The sequence below is a fragment of the Acanthochromis polyacanthus genome, chromosome 9, assembly GCF_021347895.1.
Source record: "Acanthochromis polyacanthus isolate Apoly-LR-REF ecotype Palm Island chromosome 9, KAUST_Apoly_ChrSc, whole genome shotgun sequence".
In the NCBI taxonomy this organism is placed as follows: Eukaryota; Metazoa; Chordata; class Actinopteri; family Pomacentridae; genus Acanthochromis; species Acanthochromis polyacanthus.
The window spans coordinates 9388877-9401223 of record NC_067121.1 but is presented as its reverse complement, the minus strand read 5'-3'; the positions used below and the strand labels follow the sequence as shown (position 1 = coordinate 9401223).

The following is a 12347-nucleotide window of genomic DNA, read 5'->3' as shown; positions in this document are numbered from 1 at the left end:
ATGTTATGACAGGTAGCAGGGGAGAAGGTGACTAAATATACACAGAAAAGTAGTTGTGCAGCCAACAAATTAACTATACAATTGAAAAATAACTGTCAATAAACTGACATTTACAGGGATTCAGAAGCACGCACCAAAAACAATAAGGCAGCAGCAGCGAATCGTCTCACAGCGGGATGCTTTCCAGATTAAACATGGATCAGATCATACAGAGTGCTTGTCAGGATTGTCAACTGAAAAGGATTACAACCAGGTAATTAACTCCTGATAATATTCCTTAATGTCAGAAGTAAAAATAGCCAAAAACAATCGATTTCCACGTGCGAAGTACATAATCAATTTGTCAGTCAGCCAGAAACTGAAACACAACCATATTAGAAAAACCTGACACCATCGTCCAAGGCATACTTTTGAAAGATGAATCTATCAGTTTGGAAGCTTAAATTTCAATAAATGCAAGAAATTACTGGCTGGCCCTTGAATGAGAAGTAGGATCTGGGCGGGAATCTAAGCTGCCATTCAATGGCTATCATTTAAGGAGCACAAACTCTGAGGGGAAACTTGACACCGTTTTTGCCTCCAACGTTTAGTCATTTAGCCTTATCTACCTGCCACCAGCCAGACGAGAGTCCACTGTTGCCAAGCTTGCTTAGGGGGAATATGCTGAAAGGCAGGCAGACAGGCTGCAGGGCTGACTAACTGGTTTGCTGGCGGGCTGTTTGTCTGAACAGTCCCAGTCAGCCGTAGTAGTAGACCCCTTTGGCCCAGATCTGGGCATTGAGCCACTGGCAGGCAGTCTGTCAACAAGGCAGCATGCTGCCGGAATCGTACAGCAGCTCTCTGGAGAGAAGGTGTGTGTTTATTGTTTTCCCTGCGGCTGTCAGACACACAAGGGTAGCGGGGAGGAGGCGGCGACATGGGGAGGATATTTGTGCCTGGGGAAGCGAGACAGAGTGAGTGAATGAGTCAGAAAGAAAGCGAATGTGTGCATGTGTGAGCTTAACAGAACAAATGGAGCACTGTGAGAGCGCCACTGGTCCGTTATGAAAAGCAACCAACTACCTCCTGCCAAAACAATCACTATTAAGTCAGTCATGGCACAGTTACTGTTACAGGGAGGAAGTATCGAACAGCTTCATTCACATTCATCCCTTACAGTCAGCACTGCAAAGCACATGGCAGTCTCAATGTAATTGTAAACTTAGAAAAAAATTGACACCTACAGCTGTTCCTCTGGTCAAATGCCTTAATAAGTCACAACTTTATATTTACATGCAGTCAGACTCCTGCACTGACCGAAACTGTATCTCTTCTCGTACGCCAACATATTTATACAGAATAAACAATCCATGACTACAAAAGAAATATTTGTGGTTATCTTCTTTCTTCAGTTACATCGATTTTAAAATACATTAAATGCATGAACACATTGATAGACTTTATATGATAAAATGTGATGCATTTCTATCATCTGGATGTAAATTGTTTACCTCATTCACTACCAGCTTCACAGCATTCTGGTTTTTCTACCAGTCTTTACAAATTAAGAAAGAGGGAAAGACATCTGGATAAGCCACTTAACTACCCATTACAGGGTTTTAATCTTTAAAAACGAGAGGCTTTGCTTTTATCAATAGATGGGTGCCATTTCTGAACAATTAACAGTTTGCAAGCCATATTAAAATGAGAATATTCAAGAAGCTTTACTGCTTAGTGCTTCACATCAACTAGATTTTGTCTTAATGTTAGCCATCCATGGACCACAGGATGACGGCCAATAACATGAACATAAGGAGGGCAAACTGCTTTCACTGTGTTCAATCAGTTAAGCGTGAAGTTTCTGTGAAAGACACAAAGCAACGATGAACACAGCAGAAAACCAATTTTCTCCACGCAAGTAGGTAAGCTATTCAATGCTACATGCTTTTTAAACCACAGGCCTCGACATCGTCACCAAGGCCTTGAAGAAACAAAGCGATGTTCTACTGCATTCAGTGCATTCTCTACAGTTCCATATGGTCATGTATTATTTCATACAAAACACAACAGCTGACAAGAATGCCTCCAAGTTTCTACTGCTGCCATGGTAATTGGTGCAGCTTTTGTTGCTTAGTTTATTATTCACGCACTTCCATAAAAATGCAAAAAAGCCTTTGAAAAAGAATCCAACATTATTAATTCTGAAGGTGAGCATACAACAGGCTTTCAAGTCACAACTAAGCTAGCATAATGTTGAAAATGACCAAAATTTCCAAAGATAGCTCCAAAAAGCTGACTGCCAAAAGAAGGTGGCATATCGAAAACCTACAAAAAAAAAATCAGCTGAAAATTGTGATAAACAGCTTAGTCTTACTGCCTACCTCCAATTTGTATGGCCTGACGTAGTTAACTGTATCAAAACAACTTCTACACAATATAAAACAATTACATTGAATTTCATCCCTACTACTAGCAAAAAGTAAGTGGTAGTCAAGGCTTCAGTAATTTTCCTATAAAAACAAAATTAAGGATGCCAGAAAAGTAAACTTTATAATTTTCAATCTTCATGATATTTGCATTCTTCCCTGTCATCTTCAGTCTACTGTATTAAATCTATATTATTGTTTCCAACAGCACTGTGTTAATCGACACCATTTGGAATTTTGGGAGCAAAGATACCCTACACAGCCTGTCCTATACCTCAGGCAAGAGCTTATATTTTACATTTATTGTGCCATGTGGTCCTGCGATCTGTTCTGAGATGCAGCTACCCTCTAAGCTACAGAACCTGCTGAGGACGAGTCTTTCAGTTTTATTCTCAACGCTTCCCCAAGGCGCCTGCATTCAAAACTGCAAACCTTAACACGTTCAACCTGTCTGTAGCATTTGCTCTGACCTCCTGTGTGCTGGTACACTTGCATAACCTTCGTGTTCTCATGCGATTCCCACTGAGTCACTCCCCCAGCCAAGGCCTAAAACTCCCTCCACGTCAACTTCCTCCGGCTTTTTCCCACAATGGGGGAGAAACTCATAAAACCAAACAGCCTCAAGCAAAAAGCACGTCAGCTGCCAAACCTAATCAAGCAACGCGTTTGTTTACTTTCCCGGGCTGTGGCCATTTGCCTGACAATAAATAGATTCAGATTGAGGTGAACAGTCAAACGCAGAGCACTGAGCCCTCACACACTTGTGCTTTTGGTCTTGCTTTCTCACATATACACACCAGTCCAGAAATAGCTTTCTAAAATGACCACATCGATCACTGTCAAGTCTGCTGAGCCAGCTAGAGCCTATTCCACCTTCTCCAGTCTCGCCTCTGACGGCTACTGTCCCAGACACTGTAAATGCCACTTAACGTGATGGACAGCCGAAGGGGATAGTCTGGTGGGGCTGTCGAGGGATGCACAGCTACAGTACAAAAGTAGTTTTATGCACTGCATGGAAGAGAGCGATTTCTGTAAGACTCAGTTTAAGTGGAGTGGGAAATTAACAGAAGCCATCAGACTGCTTTTGGCCGTGCTCTGTATAGTCAAACTCTGCCAGGCAGTTTGTAAAGTCACAGACTATGAATTGAGCAACTTTCCATTCCACAAATTAGTATTGCTGGGAAAATAAGATTGAGGCAAAGTAAGTTTTTCTAACTTGGGTGCAGGCCCATAGTTGCACAATAACACAGTAAACCAATTAATCACAAAAAGGGAATGCATATACTCCTCCATCCATGCGCCACAGACGAAAAAACCCTCTAGTTCACTGGTTAGTCTCAGGAGTCGGTCCAACTCAGGGCTGTCTCGCTGGCAAACTTTCTACAGAGTTGGACGGACGAAGCTGCCTGGAGGATGGTGTTAATTTCCCCACACTGCCCAGATTCACGTCAATACAACACTGTCAACAGTAAAAGGAAAAGTGAGAAACGGCTGACACAGGCTACTTTCAATTTCACGCACGCTGGCTGCACAGATTTGGACAGGTGACATGCCCCACATTCCCACCCAGCAAGGTCACGCAGTGAGAAACTGGTGGCCTGCCAGAACCTGTGTCTGTTGGTGTGTGTTTAAGTACAAGCGCTGAGTCTGGCAAAGACACAAACACAACAGATGCCTGTGGGTTCCCACCAGGGCCGCAGACACTGACCTCACTTTCACCCAAATGTAAACACAAGACAAAATGTCTGGCCCAAAACAAACAAGCCGCACGTGCTGCAGGAATTTTAGCAATGACGGCTCTTTAGTCGAGCCACGCTACATATGCGCTGCCTGTAAATTACAAAACCACATGTTGGACTGAGATATGACAATCGAAAGACAAGTCAAACAGTTACAGAGAAAGTAAATCTTGTGCACACTAATGGTTCAGTGAGCAGAGACAAACACAGTGGAGCAAAGAGCTTAAACTTACAAGTTGCACTGAGTTGAACAGCTCGCTGTTAAAAGCTTTCTATTAGAGAGTCAGGAAGTGCAGCGACACCACCACATTAACCATGCAGACCACTCAGCACTGAGTGGGTTGTCAGCGTGGTTATGGTGGTGACAAGTGAAACATGAAAAGCTGGCGTTTTCCTAGAACACTTTCAGAATCGTGCTGAAAATCAATTCTGAGCTTTTACTTAGTGGGTCAAACCATGTCCAGAAAGGTCAGGCGCTATTCCCACTGTAGATCAATGACATTCCCAGGGGAGCGCCTGCCCCCCCCCAAACAAACAAACAACTAAAAAAAAAAACAAACACTCACACTGACAGTACAAGTTAGCTCAAATGGCATAAGCTACAGCATAGCTACAGCATCTACCAGCACTGATTCAAAATACATTTCCATCTCAAATCCGACACAGGAATTCATAACAGACAGCTCCAAACACTGAGTGGTTGGCACGCAGCAGGCCTTGGCCTACCTCTTATGATAATATGACTGTTACATAACCGAGCACTCCAGCTGAGCGAAGCACAGACTTTGAAGTGACAGCAACCCCCCCTCCTTCCCGCCGCCCTGGTCTCCTCCAGAGCGCCACGTGCCGCTGGTCTGCCAGCCTGCTGTGCCATCTGACACACTGAACCCATGACACCCAGCCTCCACAAGGCTGGCTGCAACACACTTGCAGTGAATAATAAAAAGTATCCACCGCAGACGCCCGTAGTGATATTCCCCATTCACTTGCTCTTATATTTAAACATCAGTTGAGACTGCTGGGTCAGCTACAAAGCAGAATCCTTGGAGAAGCCGATATGCCGCCTAATGGAAGCAGAATAAGGGCCTCACCGTGTCAGGCTGTTGTATAACAAACGACATGAAAAGAGAAGAACACGAAAATCCCCAAAGGTTGCATCTAGTTAACAAACACCCCCTATGTCATACAGAATCATCGCACCACTGTGGGATGCAGGTGAAGCGAGACGTAGACTTTGTTTCTCTACCCGTCTCATCCATAAACCTCACAAAAAACAATTTTCTCTGTCCAGAAAAACAGCCAGAGCACTAGAACTAGTCAAAAGTAGTCCTGTTTAGATTGATAATTGCAAAATGTGACATCTTCTGGATTATCAATTGTCAATACTTGGGAATCAAAGGGATGCTTATCAGAGAAAAACAGCTTTCATAAAAAAATACTAAGTGTAAAGAAAACAAAGGTTATATTAAAAGAAATCTCAGTTTAGCAGAAGACTAAACACCACTTGTGTGACAACTACACAAATAGGATATTAAACTTAATATGTTTATTAAGATAACTGAATGACAAACGCCATATACACACAGCCTCTATAGAATAAACATGAGGGTCTGTATCCTATGGAGGCAAGTCCATAACATTAAGCAGCAACAGCAGAAAGCACTTTAAACCAACACAATGCTGTGAGCAAATAAACATGCACAAATATGTATATATTTTAATCCATTCAATATGAGATTTTCCCCCCATGCATGGCAGCAGTGTTGACATTTCTGTCTGCTAGTGGCACAGATGCCACATAATCTGAAACCACTAGCTCCCCCTTGCCCTGGTCCTCTGCAATTACGCCAACACAAGGCCCGATCCTGACAGACGAGACAAAATGTCGGAATTGCTGAAGTCACATGACTCCTTTGTACTCAGAAAATCACCTCACGCATAAACATGAAGGCAAAACCGGCCGATTTTATTCAATAAAGCCTCGGTGGGTCCCCGCTTTACCCAAACATCCATCTGAGTCCCGCATACGTGCCGTTTGCGACAGAAATCCGTCGTGTTTCTCCTGAGAAAATTGGCGGCCATTTTGTGAAAGCTTGCGCAGAAAAAAAGAGGGACGCCTGTGATCATGTAGAAAATAAAACAAAACTGATATTTTCAGATTTCCTCAAACGGTTAAAGCATACCGATTCCTCTTCTTTCTCCATCCCCGTAGGCATCTGCGGCACTGCCCGGTTAATTGATGCATATTCGTGTAGGTCGGGTAAATCCTCACAACGGAAGACGGGTAGTGGCTTGGAAGCGTCCAGCGCCCGTGCCCGAAACGACAATTTACTCATTTTTCACAATTCGAGATGCAATATAAATCTATCCGATCTCCTAATATTCACAACGGTACCGAGTGGAGCTTTCATGGATGTTTCTGTGCGGTTAGTCTCTACTCTAACGTTCGAATCGTGGTAGCTTGTATTTAGGGCGTCGCCAACGGAGCCGGGGGAAGGCCCGGATCTTGGTCGCTCTCTCTCGGACTGTTTTTTTCCGACGCTCCGCTCCCTACCGTTGGTTCAGTGCGCCATGGACAACATGGCGGACATTTAAAACTCTTTTGCTCTGTTTCGCTTGGAGCGGTCCAACCCCCAGTTCGCGGACCGACCATTCCCACACGGTCCCGAGCGCTTGCGCGTTGCGGGGGTGGGGGGAAGGGGGCATTTCTCGCAAACTAACTCCTCTCCGCACATACACAATAAATTATTGAAATAAACACCGGGCACGGCCGAAATATACTCCGCCAAAATTTGATCTAATTAAAAAAAAATGCACATTAAGATGCATACACAAAAATAGTTAAATATAAAAAAGTATTTGTTATAATTGAGGTAAAATATTAAATTAAGTAAAAATAGTCACAATTTATACATACAAAAACAAAATCCACCTTTATATTTTTACAGCATTGAAAGGCACGAAATAAATCATAAAAAAAATAATAAATGTACACTATAGTATGTATATTCTTGCTATCTTTATTCTTGCATTTACACAGCACATTATTTTTTCATTTTATTTAACTTTTCTATTTTTGTAATGCTCATTTTTTGCAATGACTAGTTTTTGTAACTATTTTGTGCAATCCCTTTATATTCTGTAATGACTATTTTTTGCAGTTACTTTATTTTTGTAATGACTGTTTTTGCAACGACTATTTTTTGTAATGACTATTTGTTGTAGTCAACATTTTTCCCCAATTACCTCATTTTGAGTATTTACTTTATTTTTCGTCATGACTTTTCTTTGCAATTACTTTCTCTTTTGCAATGACTATTTTTTTCCCAATAACTTTTCTCTCATTATGCTGCAAATCCAAAGAGCAGCTAAACTGCCTTTCCGTGTTGTTCAACACTGATAAAGATCCATTCTTATTCTAAAAATCAACGACTATGTTTTCTCGCAAATCATAGCTCTTCAGTACAAGTTTATTCTGTTCCATTACTTAAAAAAAGAAAATGATTGTTAAAACAGGATTAATCAATATAGAATAACAGCCCTAAAATGCCTTAAAAAAAATCTCAAGCTTTTGTTTTATCCCCTTCCATCTTAGCCTACATGCAACACAACACAACAAACAATACAATTCTACTCTTCCGATTGCTTTTATGGTTTCTTCTATTCTTCGGAGGAAAAAGACAAGAGCAAAACCTTAAATCAACCACAGGCCGACGCCTTAAATACCACAGAGGCAACCATTCGTACTAACGGAGCTGAAAGAACGACTGAACCTCATCGCAGGTGAGCATGAACAACATGGAAAAAAAAGTTTATTCCAGGTGGGGAGGCTTCACCATGTGAACAATGTCGCCCTCTTCTGGGCTGACTGGCAAAGGATCAAATCACCAACATGCACGCTTGTATGTAGTAAAAACAGACTGTACACACAGGTTCTCTCAATAGTTGCATCAAAAACACCACACGCCATTATGATTTTCTACATTGTTCAATGTGGGTGGATCCAGCTGTGCCATACTCTTAATTCTAACCAAGTTTATATCAGTAAACTGGATTTTTTTTCCTCCAGGGTGCTGTAAGAACAGCAAACACATGGGTTTGAGGTGATAGAGTGCTTATGTAGGGTCTGACTCCTAGAATGTTAATTTATCAACCTCACAATCATATTTTACAACCATTAAAACACCTTACCTGATGCTGTTTAAGGCATCATCTTTATCCAGGGTCCACCCAGGGAATCTGGGGTTTTCTTTTCACTGTTAAATCCTTACATTGAGCCATGAGGGCCTGTGGGCAAATTGACAAAAACAAAAAGTGCATTCAGTCAAAACATCAGATTTGATGTACCAGTGCGTGAGATTCAAACAAACGAAAAAATGAAATTCAACTCAGGGTATCTGCTCGGTAATTGAAAGCAGGTTTAGATGAAGTTTAGCTGGGTGGAGCAAAGACAAAACATTTGTCCACCACCTGATCATAATTGTCCACCTACTCTGGCCAATGACCACACAGCTTGCTGTGTTTGTGCGGAGTGTCAAAGAGTACTGTGAATTCCTGTTAAGTGAATGTTTTTTCATCTGAAACCTCCCAATCTTTTCACCATTATGTACCAATATTACAGTTGCATAAAAAAAGGTACTTGTTTTTTTCATGGGGGGGATGTGATGCCAATTTAGAAACGAGATCCGGACGACAGTGAGGTCGACGCTTCATATAAATCGCTTTATTTTAAAAGCTGCTGTCATTACTTGGGTAATGTTAATGAAATAGCTAGTTCAACCACTCTGATCCAGTCTTAACTATGTCAACAATGCTTACATGCTTTGCTATTTAAGTTTCAATAGATGTTCATGTTCCCCAGAGGATGAATTCTCTTTCCTCCTGTCTTTAAGAAATCCTGTTACCTCTCCTTAACACAACCAAAACATGGACATTTTTGCAGCTTTTTTGTAAAGTGTCCAATGAAATCTGGTACAGGTATTTAGGCTCCCCAGAGGATAAACCCTTAAGACTTTCCAGATTTTCTTTGTCTTCACCTAGAACCAGTGGCAAGACTAAGCTTTTAGCTATCCAGTGAAACATCTTAGCATCTACTAAACACTGACATTCACAAGGTTGACCACTTGACTTTACTCTAGTGCTGTCATCAGTTTTGCTTTGTTTGAAGATTAATTTAAGGCATTTCTGTCTTGAATTAACAGAAAACAGTGACAGGGCAGAGAGGAAATACGGGAGGAAGTGAAGTAGACGCAGACGGAGACCATGCCAGAGTTTAATCTTGATATTGCAGTGAAGTATTACATAATTTAGCTTCCAGACTTTTAGTTTTTGATCCCCCAGAGGATGAATTACAATCGCTACTTTGGCTGTTGAAAAAACACCAGCAAAACTAAGGACATTTCTACCAACATCAGCTGTATTTCGTTTTTGGTGTTAATTAATAAATGTTAGCATACTAACTAAGATAGTGTACATTTTAAGTGCGACATTTGAGGATTTAACATTGTCTTCGAGCACGTTAGCAGGCTGTTTTGACTCAGAGCTACTAGTGTGACTGTACCTTTGTATGTCTACTGAGGCAAAAGATGTGTCATGTCAAATGGTTTATTAGTCATTTTGGGGACAAACCAAAAACTGCCACCAGAGGAAACCATCTAAGGTTTTAGTTACACTTGAGACATTGCTGCACGTGTTTAACATTTCTACTATAGCTTGTCTCTAGAGGAAGTTGTCCTGCTGTATATTTCAGTGAACAAAGAATCAACTGAAATACATTTACATTCATGACCAGGAAGGTGTTGTGAAGTGCAAAGCAGTTTTGTGGTCACGGGTGCAGAGGCACATGATACCACAGCGAAGGAAACTGTATTTGAGTATAGACCTGTTGGATAAACCCACCTCGTTTGTATCCTTAAATGGAAATTATTTGTTTTTACTCCAACGTGATGTGTGACTATAATTGTCCATCAGTGCTTCCAAAACCCCACGATGATTGCCTGAAAGGTCTTGTTTTGTCCAAAACGCAAATATATTCAGTTTACTGCCATAGACAAGTACAAACGCCAGAGAATATTCAAATTTCGGAGGCTAGAATCACTGAATTTTGCTTAAAGGAATACCCAGTGACATGAAGTAATTGTGTAATGCGCAGGTACTAATGTACATTTCTGTGCATATGTTACATTCAAGACTGTTAAATATGTTTTTTTTGTAGGTACTTTTTGACTTTATGTTGACATTTTAGACATACGAGCAATTTTCTTGCACACTGGATAAAGACAAGAGTTTTGCACAAAGTATATTTGTTTTTACTTTAGAAAATATCCAATCTCTTTGAATATTCTCTATACTATATACTTTGCATGTTACAAATATCTTTGGCACTTTGCTCAAAGGCTTCAGTACACTTAAGTGCTTCTGTAATAGTTTACTGCAAGTTTCTGCACACTATCAATGTAGCGTCTATCTGCAACTAGTTGGCAATTAATTGAATAGTTAACACCAAATCGACTATTTGTGGCAGTTGTATTTGCGATATATAATCAGGAATATTGTGACACTGTATCTTAGCAATAGTACGTTCATTTAGACAGGTTTACCTGTTTCAATGTCTGGCAGTTGAGCCTCTTGTAACAAGGTCATGATTGTTTCACATTAGGATGCTGGAGCATGTGTGCATGCTCCTGTGTGTTAAAAAGAAATAACATGGCTGCTAAAGTCAATATATAAAGCTGTATCTATTATATTGATGCCTGCTGTATGCTGATATTAGACCTTAAAATGCTATTTTATGCTCTTTATAGCAGAGAGGAGGGAGAAAAAGGCAAATTACTTCAGCCTGGGGACAGAGGCTGTATTGTCGTGTAGTTATGCAAAATGATAAAGAGCTGGAGGAATTTTTAGTCTCGCAAGTGTATGACCTTGACATGTACACTCCTAAAACATGTAGAAGCACAATGAGACCGTCTCAACCTAAAAACAAGACTTGGATACCTCACATACTTTCAGCTAGCTTGCAGAAGTGCCATGTGGGTGGGGTTTGCCCCACAATACTAAAAGAGTTCAGACAATCACAGGGAATCTAATTTAATGGATTGGTCTGGCTGATTGAAGACGTAGTGATTCCTACCTACCCATCTTTAATCCTAAGCAGGCTTTTGCTGAGAATTATTAACTAATAATAATGACAGCACTACAACCGCTGCCAGTCACCATGAAGCAGCTCAAATCCGAGCTCCATCTTCAGGGCCAGGCCAGATCTCTGTCAGGTCTTCCCCTGGGTGGGTGTCTTAGGAAGTGGAGGTTAGATAATACAGGAGGATATGAGGGATATGGTGTGATCCAGACCCGTGCAGGCCAGGGCCAAGCAGTTCCTTGGCAGACCACAGGAGCTGCCTGGCACTGTTTAGCCACACACCCTAAGCCTATGATCCACCAATGTTACATTTCCAACCAAGATGATGAAAACCCAAATAAGAAATCATGTGAAAATCGACTTTGAGCCTCTACTGGCCTCTTTAACTCCGCCTTTAGCTGGTTCCTCTGCCCCCAATTAACCAGATCAGGTTTCCGACATTTTTCCACTAACGTGACAACTAGTGAATTAGATTTTTTGTTTAACACAATGAAAAAATTCCCTTCCCTGGTTCAAATCGATCGACATCGCAGTGTGCTTCCTTCGAGGGCTGACAAAGTGATTGGGAACTTGTGGTTTTAGTGCTGAATTGCATCCAGCTGACCAGCCAGGAATTTGATTGCGTGTATGAAATCATCTGATGCCAGAAAACACTAATCACGATGGGCCTCTCTGGCGACCATCGATTCAAGTTAAATTAAACACGGCAGAAAAAAATACTCACCAAAAGTCGACGGCTCGGCTCCCGTCGAGGCTTTAGAGGCAGACGAGGAACATTTCTGCAAGTCAGAAGTTAAATAAACGACAGGCAACACGACGCAGCTACCCGGAGAGGCAGCCAACTAACACCAACGTTAGCCGCGGCTAGTTCTCCTAGTTGGTGTCGGAATAAAACACCGAGCGGCGAGCCGGTGTCCAGGCGGGAGCAGCCGCCGTCCGGTTTATGTCCACCACGTCAAACGGCGTATTTCGGTCGATGAAAAGTCCGTATTTCCCTGTCGATGTGAGGCTGAAACTAGAGAGGTGGAAACCAAAGTGCTACTGTTGGGGGTTAACAACTTTGCTGTA

At 41.6% G+C, this 12347-nt stretch overlaps 1 protein-coding gene across 2 annotated transcripts in view; it reads right to left on the bottom strand.

The window, feature by feature from the left end:
* LOC110954668 (enhancer of polycomb homolog 1-like) overlaps positions 1-12347 on the bottom strand; it is a 35217-nt gene extending 22870 nt beyond the window's left edge. Inside the window, exons 1-2 of one of the 2 annotated variants that reach the window (XM_022199297.2) lie at positions 12004-12347; positions 8336-8431 (exon numbers count right to left, since the gene is read on the bottom strand). Coding sequence is in view for 1 of the 2 variants with exons in the window: in XM_022199296.2 (XP_022054988.1) it covers positions 6328-6480 (153 nt within the window). In the remaining variant the exon portion in view is untranslated. Of the gene's footprint in view, positions 1-6327; positions 6813-8335; positions 8432-12003 lie in introns of those variants that run through there. The other variant, XM_022199296.2, reaches the window with a different exon arrangement.